The 12,459-nt window shown below is 36.2% G+C and overlaps 1 protein-coding gene across 13 annotated transcripts in view; it reads right to left on the reverse strand.

Annotated features, from left to right (window-relative positions):
- pdzd2 (PDZ domain containing 2) overlaps positions 1-12,459 on the reverse strand; it is a 139,005-nt gene that overhangs the window by 67,656 nt on the left and 58,890 nt on the right. For all 13 annotated transcript variants that reach the window (XR_015491523.1, XR_015491521.1, XR_015491526.1 and 10 more), the window contains one exon: positions 2,420-2,915. Coding sequence is in view for 5 of the 13 variants with exons in the window: in XM_087253858.1 (XP_087109984.1) it covers positions 2,420-2,915 (496 nt within the window). In the remaining 8 variants the exon portion in view is untranslated. The remainder of the gene's footprint in view (positions 1-2,419; positions 2,916-12,459) is intronic.

Consider the following 12,459-nt stretch of genomic DNA (forward strand, 5'->3'; position numbering starts at 1 on the left):
CCATATAAAGTGGCTTTGACACATTCTGCTCCACTATACACTGCACATATTTACAGTAGCTTGACTTTAATCTTATTATATAAGACTTAAATAAGACTTATACAGTATCAAAGTCCCTTTAAGGCAAGTCACTTCCCTCAGTGACCATCTTTAGAATGCCTTTCGGCCGTGCAAGAGTACAGCATGTGAAGAAAACTTTACAAAACTGTTTGCAGAGCTTTCAATAAAATGTAACATTTGGAATCATCAGTAAATTTTAAAAAGGTCTTTTAGATTTTGTTTTATGAATGTTTTAATCGTGACGATTGTTTTTTTTCATGGTGCCCAAGCTAATGCTTGCTTGAATGAAATGAGATCACAACACGGCCTCCTTTATGGCTGTTTCTGAAAGACACGATCAGACATCATCTTATCAATCAAGCTATGCAACTACCATAAGATTTAATATTTCTTAGGTCTCTGAGACAAGAATTTGCTGAGATTATTTTGTATTTGTCAACCCTGGAGCGTTCATAAAAATGAAGCTGCAGAAACACACGACTGGACCAAGCCCATCCCCCGACTTCCTTCTACATGACAGTGTCCATTTCGACTGTTATAGACCTTTTTCTTGGAACGCAAAATTACCAATTATGCTTTGCGTGTATGCGCAAGGAGAATGCGAAGAACTTCCAATCAGCAGCTGATGCGTGTAAACAGTCACATTTGGACAGCTTTGAAACGATAGTTTTAATCTATTTTACCTGCTTTTATCCTCTTTAACTAACACTGTTGTCCATCAGCACCATCTCCTAGACTGATCATTTAAAGAAATGCGATCTATTAGGATGGAAAACAGCTGCTGTGAGGCTTTTTTTCCTCGTTGTCAGACGGCATCTTTTGCAGTTTAAATGAAGCCTTGTCATTTTTCTCTTTATTTCAAATATATAACCAACCCAAACAAATGTAATTCACCAAAATGTTTGACAAACACAAGTAGCCTGTACTGTGCCACTGACACACTGATTTAATAACTGTGACAAAGTGAAAATATAGGCTAGTGTCATTTCGAAATGACAGAAAAACACAAACCGTGGTGAATACAACACACGAAATAAAACACAAACCGCTCGCGATTAGAATGAACAGCAAATCAGCCAGCAGAGTATCAATAACAGACTTTTATTGGTCATTTTTGTAAATTGCACGACTTTCATACCTGTTAAGTGTCATGCCAGTACCCTGGTTTGCTATCTCTCTCTCTCTCTCTCTCTCTCTTTCTTTCTCTCTCTCTCTCTCTGTGTGTGTGTGTGTGTGTGTGTGTGTGTGTGTGTGTGTGTGTGTGTGTGTGTATGTGTGTGTGTGTATGTGTGTGTGTGTGTGTTAAAGAGCCACTGAGCTAACAGCTGACAGGCCGGGAACGCACACTGTATTTCTGACGACAGACACGTGAACTAGGAGAACATTTTTCTCGTATTTCTGACGCGCTTGAACCACATGTGACAGATTATAACGGCTTTAACAGACACATTTATAAGTTGTGTGTCACAAAAACACTCTGTTATCCATTAAAAACGTTATTGAAACCCATTTTCGGAGCGCAAATTACCAGTTGTACACGCTGTAAACGGACGTTTTTAGCATTCTACCGGAAGACGATGGTCGCTATGGCGCCCTCCATGCAGCAGCCATGAAAAAGGTCTATAGTTTTCCTCATTTAAAACTATGCATGACATGTATTGTGTAGTTTAATAATAAAATATTTATATAGTGCTTTTCTGGACACTCAAAGTGCTTTACACACATTTGGGAAAAAATCTCCTCATCCACCACCAGAGTGCAGCATCCACCTGGATGACACGACGGCCGCCATATTGCACCAGACCGGACACCACACAGCAGCTGATTGGTGGAGAGGAGACAGAAAGATGAAGTCATTGATGATATGGGATGGTTAGGAGGCCATGACAGACAGAGGTCAGTGCGCAAATTTAGCCAGAACACCGGGGTTAAACCCCTACTCTTTTTCAAAGGACATCCTGGGATTTAACGAGGACCTCGGTTAAGGCATCATCACTTTGCAGTATAGAGTACCCATCAATGTACTGGGGCATTAGGACATACACAGACCGCAGGTTGAGTACCCCCTGCTGGTCTTAATAACACCACTTCCAGCAGCAACCTCGCTTTCCCATGTGGTCTCCCATCCAGGTACTGAGCGAGCGCAGCCCTGTTTAGCTTCAGTGGGCGACCATGTGAGAGCTGCAGAGAGCTAGCTGCCGGTATTATAGTCTTCGCTTATATTCAAGAAAATATGGTAATAAACTTTCAAATCATTAGTAGATTCACGCAATAATTATGCAACTTAAGATTTTTCAAATAACCAGATCTATCCCTGCATAAAAAAAATCTATAATATTCTTAAAGCTTTATTTCTTACCTGACCGGAGGGTTCGCTGCTGATGGACTCAGTTTTGAAGTTTTCTGACATGCGTAAGCGGGATCGGCAGGGTAGGGTGGCTGTGCTGCCCACCCTCATGTGATTGGACATCATCAGCTCAGAGGGGCCTTTGATTGGACTGTCATCGGTCGGGGTGTCCTGAGGGCTGCTGCTCTCTGGGGACGTCACCTCCGCCTCCATGGAGCTGTAGCCATTCTCATGCTCACAGTCTCGGCTATCTTTACTGTCTTTGCTGTCGCGAGTGAACGACGAGCGGGAGATGACACCAAATTTCCGTGTCCGCTTCCCATTCTGTCCATTGTGTGTGGGGCTTCCCGCTGTCTCAGAGGAGACGCTTCGCCTGTGGTCATTAGAAACATCCACAAAGTTGCCCCCGTTGCTGCCATTGCATGGAGGGAGAGGAGCCTTGCGTTTGATTCTGCGCAACATGATCAGGTAGATGCAGCCTCCATTCCAGCATTGGTCCGCCAAGTATCTGGAAAAGAAAGGGGGATTAAAAATGTTTATTGTTAATGTTAAGCTATTACACATCATTACACTTTAAATCAACCAGTTGGACAAAATAAACACTTTTCTTTCATTGTAAAAGGGATTACAAAGCTGTCAAATCATCAAATCATTTACAATCACACGAAATACACTGATGGATGATCATCTGCATGTTGACTGACCACACCCTGATATTCTGTGTGGAACGCTAAAATAATAGTTTTAATAATATCTTGGCCATTCATTGCAAGTGATTCGAAGTGATTAAAAAAATGGAACTATCAAGATAGTAATATAAAGACAAGTACTGTAGTTATTTTAGGCTAAATCTTTTCAATAAAATGTTAGTTTCTGTCACACTTTATTTTGATGAACCATTCGTTACATTACTTCGACATGTCAACTTATTCTTATTCAATTATAAGTAGACTGTTAAGTTGTGGTTAGGGTTAGTGCAAACAGATATATACTTGCAAAGATTGTTTTTAGTTAAATGTCTGTTGAAAGAGCAGTATCAACAGATATTAAGCAGACAGTCTACTAATACTCAAATGGACTATCAAAATAAAGCGTTATCTTAGTTTTTTTTTTTTTATCAACAGCTCATAACATTCAACCTTACATTAACAGCCTTGTCTTTTTCTTATGTAAAGTGATTGTATGACTTTAATAAATGACATAATATTATATTTTTACATTTTTATTCTTTCTTGTTTCTATTGTCCCAAAACATTATAGCAATAATATTCAAAAATGCAATCAAATGAGCCCATTTTCTTGGGAAAAAAACCCACATCACGGACATTAGGCAAAATGCTCCAAACTGTAATCATTTTTTTCCTTAAAAGTATTTTATTGTAAATGTTAAATATAAAACATGTAATAAAAATAGCTTTTCACTTTTTATTTTTATTTTTTTACACAACAAACAAACAAAACCCATCACACAGATATATATTTAGGTTCTATAAAAATATATATTATATTTAATATATATTAATATATTATATTAACATTAAAATAAAACACAAATAAATAATAATATTAAATAAAACATTGTTTACTCTTATACGTAAAAGGAAACAAAAATAAGGAAAAATAAAATAATAACAACAAGGAAACCCAACAGCCACACAACATCATAAGATGTTAATTTTAGTTTAGATTTAGATCATGACGTCAGTCAGGTGACCAAAATTCAATGTTTAACCTGCGTCTAAGAACAACGTTATTTTGATGTCCAATAACGACGTCAAATTACATTGATATTTGCTTGATTTAGGTTGTGTTGGAAAGTGACCTATATCCAACGTCTGATAGATGTCAAAGTGGTAACGTCTACACAACGTAAAGGTCTAACATGATTAGACGTTGATATTTGGTTGATTTTAGGTTGGACATTGGACACTGACGTTAACCTGATTCTCAAAAATTAAATTTTAAAATCAAAATCCAAGTCCCCACAACATTGGGGTACAACGTCAAAATGACGTCATGTCGCTGTGCCTGCAGGGAAGGTTCTACTCTTCTAAAATAACTGAAGGGTCCATCTTCTTCATGTGAAAATTGTATTCATTTTAATGATATAAAAAGGCATGTAAGAATATACATTTGTTCAAAAGGCAGCACAAATAAAGCACAAATTACTATTGTAATATTAAAAATAGTAAATATTTCTTGAGCATGTATGGCACAAATATGATCATGTGAGGCTGAAAACTGGAAAAAAGGGCTACATACTGTGTGTGTGTGTGTGTCACATAATACAATCACATGAGTTTTAAAAACAGAAGAGAATAACTGACAGATCACTGATATCATTCATTTGTGTGTGTTATACCTTTACCCTGTAGAGTTCAGAAAGCAAACAAAAGAGCTTTGAAATCTGTCATAATTAATGGTTATAGGATTATCTGGGAGTTTCTGAATTAAGGAACGGCACTGATACAAAAAAAGTGCATAGCATGTTTATACCATGTCTAGACAAGTGCAAAAAATCTTGATGGAAGAAACTGATATGCTTATATACTGATAAACAGCACCTCGGGGACTTGTCCTTATAACTCCATGTCAGACAATGCAACCCAAAACTTTCACTGCTGAAAACACTTTCACAGGTTTGTTTTTTTATGACCACCATAGGTTTTCTCTCACGCGATTCTTGTAAAAAAATGCTTAGGCTGACATATTTACAACTGTACACTCAACAATATTCAGCTGGTTGAGGCCCGAAATGTCATTGTACATTAACAAGTTAAAATGATCATAGTTAATCATTTGTGCTGCTTGTTTTCCAAAGTTTGGCTTTAAACGTGCCATATAAAGGATGACCTCAAAGTACAAAACACTAGGGATTTATATAATCTTGAACAGGCTTTTTAAACACCCGTCCTTATATCTTTAAGAGGATAATTTATGATGAAGGTCTATAATCAAATATAAATCACTCTGTAGTTTTAAAGCTGTATAACTTTCTTTCTTCTGTACATATGAAAAACAAAACCCTGAGAGATTTCCTAAAATACCTTCTTTCGTGTTTTATTGGAAGTCATACAGGTTTGGAATGACACAGCAATTGATAATTGATGATAGACCTTTGATTTTGAGCGTCTTTTCCTTTTAATACATGAAAAAAGGCCAAATAAATACAATGCTGCTGAACAACAATCTATACATTTAATTGTAGGTCAAAAGAGTGAACACACCTTGAGTTTAACGAACGCCAGTGTTCCAGGGTGAAATGAGTTGACAATGTCCTTCAATACTATGGTAACACTACAACCAGAGTCGCACACAGGTATAATTAACTGAGGCTGAGTGAAACGTTTCCCCAGTTTTCCTAGCTTCCAGTAGTACAAAGGCCTGGGGGAGTGGACTTTCCATGACAATGTGCCTCTGACCAGCCATAGTGACATGCTGATGTGACACAACAACAAAGCATTTGCTTACATCCCCTAAACAGCAAGCTAGACAACAGAGGAGACCCTAATGAAAAACACCAAAATGAAATGAAGCCTTTTAGAGAAAAATTCTGTTAGTGAAAACATCAGTGAAAGCTTGTGGGACTGATTCCCACATGAAACTAAGCTTTGCAGAGGAACAAATGTGGACTGCTGGAAAGGGAGCAAAATATTACACAATAATTGTTTTATCTTGATTAATGTTTTTTTCATAATCAATGAAAACCGAAATTGAAAACGAAGCTGAATTTCGATTATTTGTATAGCACTAGGAGGAATGCTTATTAGGCCTGTCACGATAAGGAATTTTCTGTTGTGCAATATATTGTCACAGAAATAGTTGTGATAAACAATATTATTGTCATTTTGAGGTCATTTCATGCCACTTAATATATAAAGATTATATAACAGAATAACAATGCAAATAGCCATAAACCCTTTAAAATACTTATCATTCTTAACATTATTTAGATTCTATAACTGGATGTTAAAAATGTAAATCTCCTATTGTATATAATATTAAATACCCTATTAAGGAAATGTCCAGTTATAAACTTTGACACCGGTGAGGTAGAAGGCCAATGCAAAATGGTTTTAACATTATTTGTGAATTTGTAAACATATATAATGGCAAAAATGATTGAGGTCATCTCTAAGTATAGCAGGGTAAATTGATATATTGATTAATGTGACAGGTCTAATGCTTATTTGGTCTTAAAATCTTCACACTTAAAAAGATTGGTCACCCAAAACTGAATTGCTTTATGTTATTTGCTCCCCCTCAGTCAATCTATGATTTTTCCGCCTTTGCATAACATGACAGTAGGTATTTTAGCTAACGGCTTACAGTCAAAGAAACGCGTTTCCTGCCAGGTTTTTACTACACTTGTAACTATTAGTTTATGTAAAAAAGACAAAGCATTCTTTGGGCATCAAACATCAAGGAATCACAAAATGTGTTTAATGACATAAACTGAGTTTCCATTAGGGATGCAACTAATATAGATTTTGGTTGTATGATTATAGTCTGGAGAATAATCACGCTTTTACGGTTATTATTTATTCATTTATTTCAAAACACTACTAGTTTAGAAAATCACATGAAAACTCCATATATTTTTAAAGTGTTATTTATTGCTGCTTAGTAACAAGTTAATACAGCACAAAATAATAACAAAAAACAAACAATAGACCATTTCTCTTTGGACTTAAATAAAAAAGTTTTTGGCATTTAAACATAAGTTATAATTTTACACCAAAAATAAACGACACAACAATGAATAAATAAAGAAAAAAAAAAAGAATAATTACAAAATAGTATGTCTAATGTAAATATAAGCATCATATTAGCAAAGTATTTCCCTTTTAAGGAGAAAAGAATGTAGTCAAAGGTTGTTGAACCTCTGTCTGAAAGGCACTTTTAATCAACTACAATACGACCTTGACTCACTGTGTTTTCGCCATTCTTTCAACTAGATACGCATAGAAAGAGTGCCGCGTGCGCACCGCATGCACATCACTCACAAACTTGTGCACAAAAGAAGCAACATGAGAACGACCCTTTAATACAGGGTATATGCAGGAATTCTAAAGGTTATTTCAATACTTTAAGACTTTTTAAAGACCTTCTCAGAATATTTTAAGACCTCATCGCCAATAATCGTTCTAATCAGTACAAAACCTTTAACTTAATAAACAGTTGTTAATAAACAGTTACATAAATCAAAAGAGCACAACTATGCAACACAACTCAGATAAGCTCAGAAAAAAACAAAGCTTGAAAGAATAAATAACGCGGTTGTTTTCAGCCACTGTTTAAACTCGTCTTTCTCCAACGAGGAGTATGCAAATGTACATTTTCCCATTTTGCCGTCTGTTGTGCTCTATGGTTTCGCTACATGTGGAGAGTGTCACATCACCTGTCACATCACAAATTATGTGACATCACCCGGACAGAGGAGCTTTGCAGGACATGCCCTAGGCCTAGCCCAAGCCAATCACGTAGAGTTAGCATGCTGTTGTTAATATTAGAAGGAAAATAAATATATTTATGCTTTTTGGAGTCAAGCACTTTGGACAATTCTTTAACAAAATTTAAGACCTCATAAAACGCGAGTAATACTTTTTAATACCTTTTAAATGTCTTAATTTTCTCATAATTGATTTATTAACATTTATTACTTTTTTAGACCCAACAGAGATACCCTGCAGACCCCAGCCATAGTTAATCCAGTCTCGGTGTACAATATTGGAACTTTAAATTAGCTCAGTTAGCAAGACTTTATTTAGTTGCAAAAGTTTCATGCTGTGCAGAAACACAGTGTTGAGAAGCCTTTATGATTAACAAACCATAACAAACTGAGGCATGGTTGATAGTGAAATCGGTTAATCGTTGCATGCCTAGTTTCCATGCACCTATTTTTATGCACATTTTAGAATATGGCATAAAAATTCTTAACAGAAACAGACATGCACAAAAAAAATGGTTTTGATAAAACTTTTATATACTAATAAAAAATGTGCAAAAACTAGGATATATTTTAGGATTTATTAATGCACTGATTTAATTTCAGTATGTGATTTTGTCAAAAGCCTGTGATTTCGTTTGAACAGATCATGTGATAATAAAAATGGTTGAAATCTGAAAAGCTGTTCTGGTCATCCTAAAATTCCTTAGCCAAAGTCCGTCATCAAAGTAATTCGGTAATATAACCCACCAGATCTGTCTTGAGGGATTACATTTTGTTATCTTCTGAAGTGCAAGTCATTTAGTATAAAAGAAAAACCACAGTGAATTCTCCTACCGCAGCAAATTCTATTTAACTTTGAGATTTGGCAGCAGTTCATCAGGAAGTGATGATTTTGTCTCTTTGACTCATTGGATGAAATTGGTGCTTTATTTGCAAATGTTTTATGATATATTCCAGTTTTGTGCATATATCTAATTTGCATCTTTGGATAGAAACATAGCTGCAGTCTTTATTCAGTGTTTTGGCTGTTTATTGACACCATATCCAGTGCAATCAGTAAAATAACACGGTACAATACATTCCCCCCTTAAAGACTGTTTCATGACATACCTCACTTAAAGTGTTAGTCATAACCCCTGTGTTTTAGCTCAGATCTTCACTCTGCACTCTGGCCAGCTGCTAATGACAGAGCAGGGTCAACCAAGTATGTTTTTCAGATGATTACAGAGACTGGATATCCCAACATTCCAAATGAATTGGTCGTGAATATATGCTTTTAAATAAACAACATATTTTGATAGCTTCAGTTCTGCTCCTCTCTTGAGATCAGGATCAATGAGGTTTGCAAAGGCAGACACATTAGATCTCCTGGAGCTAAAAACATGCAAGGACTGAAAGAACTGGCAAGTTAAAAATACAACAAAGTGAGGAATTTTCAGGAAATGGCAAGTCGATGAAGATCACAATTCCCCGCAGAAGAACGAAGTATGTGTGCAGTATCTGACAGCGAAAGATCAGATGTTTCCAGGTAAGAAAGCACGTCTCTGGAATGTGTTGGTTTGGCACAAAGTCTGAAGTTTCAAAGCAGCTGTGGTCTCATTTCTGCTCAATGAGAGAGAACGGACTTTGGGCCTCAAGTGTTCCTTTATTGAGGCGTCTCTTTTCTTTAGTCATCTACAGTATATGATAATGAAACGTGTCTGACCCATTTCTGTCATGATTTGTTTTCCTCGAGCTTCCCTTTTTGATAAGAACAAAGTTTGTGATGTTTTGGGACTTGAGACAAAAATCGTCCCACATGAAAACGACGGAAAAAAAGGAGAAAATATCTTGACATAAATCAGCTGAATCTATCTTGGCAGAATTCTGCCACGTGTATAATCCAAATCTGCTTTCCTAGGTTCTGCTGACAGTCCCAATCTCAGTGCTAGACTGGAGAAGTTACGATGCATTTCAAAAGATGCACAAATCTGACACATTGTTTGACTAGGATGTGTAAAAAATGCGTATTGTAACATGCAGCGTCTATTTAGTCCATAAAATCTCCAAAGTGCAACTGACGATGTCCATCTTGATAACACATATCAGATGAAGACAACTGGTAGGCATGTCCAAACGCATCCAGTGTTTTCTTTTGAATACTTGAAATTGCAATGAAACTGAAACAGCAACAGATTAGAGCAGAAGAAAAATGTTGGGCCGGGATCTTTTCATTGGTTGTTGATTGCATTTTTTAAGATGTGGGTGTTGCTTTTGATAAAGGAGCCAGATCTCAAAGGGAGTTTTCAGTCAGTTGTGGTCAGGGTTTACGCAGACTAAATAATTGTAAAATTCCAGAATACATCACAAGAGAGAAGTCTATGATTTGACCAGAAGATCCAGTTATGACATTTTGATGAAAGGCTGATTAAAAATGTAAAGGCCAAAAGGAAACTTACAAAAATGAAACATGCATGGATGAACTGAATAAAGGCCCGTGTATACTTCAACTGAACCAAAGAAAGTATTGGTGTGATGTCATTTCAAATACAATCAGGTCAAAGCAAAGTTCGTTTTAAAAGTTTAAAAAAGCTTGCAGAAAAGATCGACCTTCATTCGTGACCATTACTTTTCTGGTATGTTTGATTTGTTCAGTGTGTCAGGGTCAGACATTCATCAGTAAAATTATAAACACCAAAAAGCTGTTTTACAATAAATGAAAGGACGACTCCAATTTAAGAGGATCATTGCTGCAAAATAAATTTGACATGCCATCTCAATTGTTTTCTCTGCTATACCTTTACTTGTATCTTTAATTTGTTATAGTTGGGAAAGTGTTTAGTACACATTTTAAATATTGATCTAAACAATAAAGTCAGGCATGAGCTTGTGCTGGAAGATTAATCAAATCAATCAAAGAATTTTCATGTGCATTCTTTCGGGGTCGTAGTTCACTGAAAAGTACAGAGACCTGGAAGGAACGTGATGGTGGGGAAAGAAAAAACAGTGGGAGAAAAAAAAAACTGAGTGATAGGAAAATATATTTAAGTTTTTGCATTCCCTTGCAAAGATGTTTTCCATTCCCTCGCAAAACTGTTGTTCCACAAACACTTCCTGTTCATTTTGGGAATCAGTTTATTATACGGAGTGTGTCCATCAGCCTGTGCTTATCCATGCATTCACGGATTCGGAGGTTGCATAGGAAGGGCGATGATCGACAGCTTTAAAAGGAAAGAAAGTGAATAGACATTTTTTAACTAACTTCAACTTGCTTTCAAGATTAAAAATGAATGAGAAATATGGGAAAATACTTAAATGGGATGATAGCAGGATAGAATGGTAAAATATGGGAGAATCCCCGCAAAAACTGCTGGATAAGTAGGCGGTTCATTCCGCTGTGGTGACCCCTGATAAATGAAGAGACTAAGCCGAAAAGAAAGTAAATGAATGAATGAATAAGGACATAGAGACAATCAATCTGAGATAATGACAATCTGAGATAATGACAAATGAACTACAGCTCTGCATGAAAATACCACATATAATCTTTACTCCAAACCAGCGTCAGAATGTTAAAAATAAATCCTTCTGCAAGATGATTCTATAGTCATGTGATGATTAAACACATTGAATCAATAAAAGCTTGACTATAAACAAAGACTGACGATATACAAATTTGGTTTACTGGCATCACTATGAATGGGGAAAATTACAATGCTCAGTATGGCTGAAACAGTACGGAAGTCCAGCTTCCCATTGAAATAGCTAATCTTAAGCTAACCTTTATCTCTAGACTTTTTAGCCATGTGGTTTTGTGGTGGAGGTGTCTGTACAGATTTTCTAGTGTAACGACACTAAACGCTGTCGTTTTGGCGACTACTGTGTATCTGCATTAATTTTGACAAGAGAACGGACATCACAGAACACGCCGACACATATGGTGTCCTTAGAGTGTCATCCTCCAGTCTTTGCTTAGGTTTTGTCTTTATTCTCCCAGTGTTTATAACTGCTGCATCATCTGGTTACCACTGAAACAGCTGTAAAAGAGATTAGTGTCATTGCGCATACCCAGTAGCTGGAGTAAACTTGAAATTATGTTTTAAATGTAATTAGAGCTTAAGCAACATCAGTAATTGGACAGGTCCCTTCAGATTTGATTGCTGATGAGAAATATGTAATTTAATTGGAAGGTTGATGAGCAGGTTTTGAGATTTCAGGATTTCCCCATTCATTTAAACAGGACAGATTTGGCTAATAAAATACTGACTTTTCTTGAAAAGGACTTGGGGAACACTGTAGGGACTTTCGGCATTTCCTTCTTCTTCGTGGGGAAGTGTGGTGATTTCACATGAGAGTGCCCTTTGGCCTTTCGAAGAAAAATTACTGTTGATCACACAACTGTGTTTCCCTGACAAGATGTGCATGACAATCACAGATTTTATCAATTGTCTTTGCGATTTCATTTCAAATAATTGCTCTGCTCTTGTGTAAAGATGTTAACCAATAGTAAACCACTGCTTGAGCATTTCAATCTTCTTTTGATCTTTGCTTGTGAGTATATTGATGTTTTATGATCAATAATATGCTTTTAGAAAATAAATAGCTGATTGGTTGTGGAGTC

Source organism: Danio rerio, chromosome 5 (assembly GCF_052040795.2).
Source record: "Danio rerio strain M-AB ecotype USA chromosome 5, GRCz13ab, whole genome shotgun sequence".
In the NCBI taxonomy this organism is placed as follows: domain Eukaryota; kingdom Metazoa; phylum Chordata; class Actinopteri; order Cypriniformes; family Danionidae; genus Danio; species Danio rerio.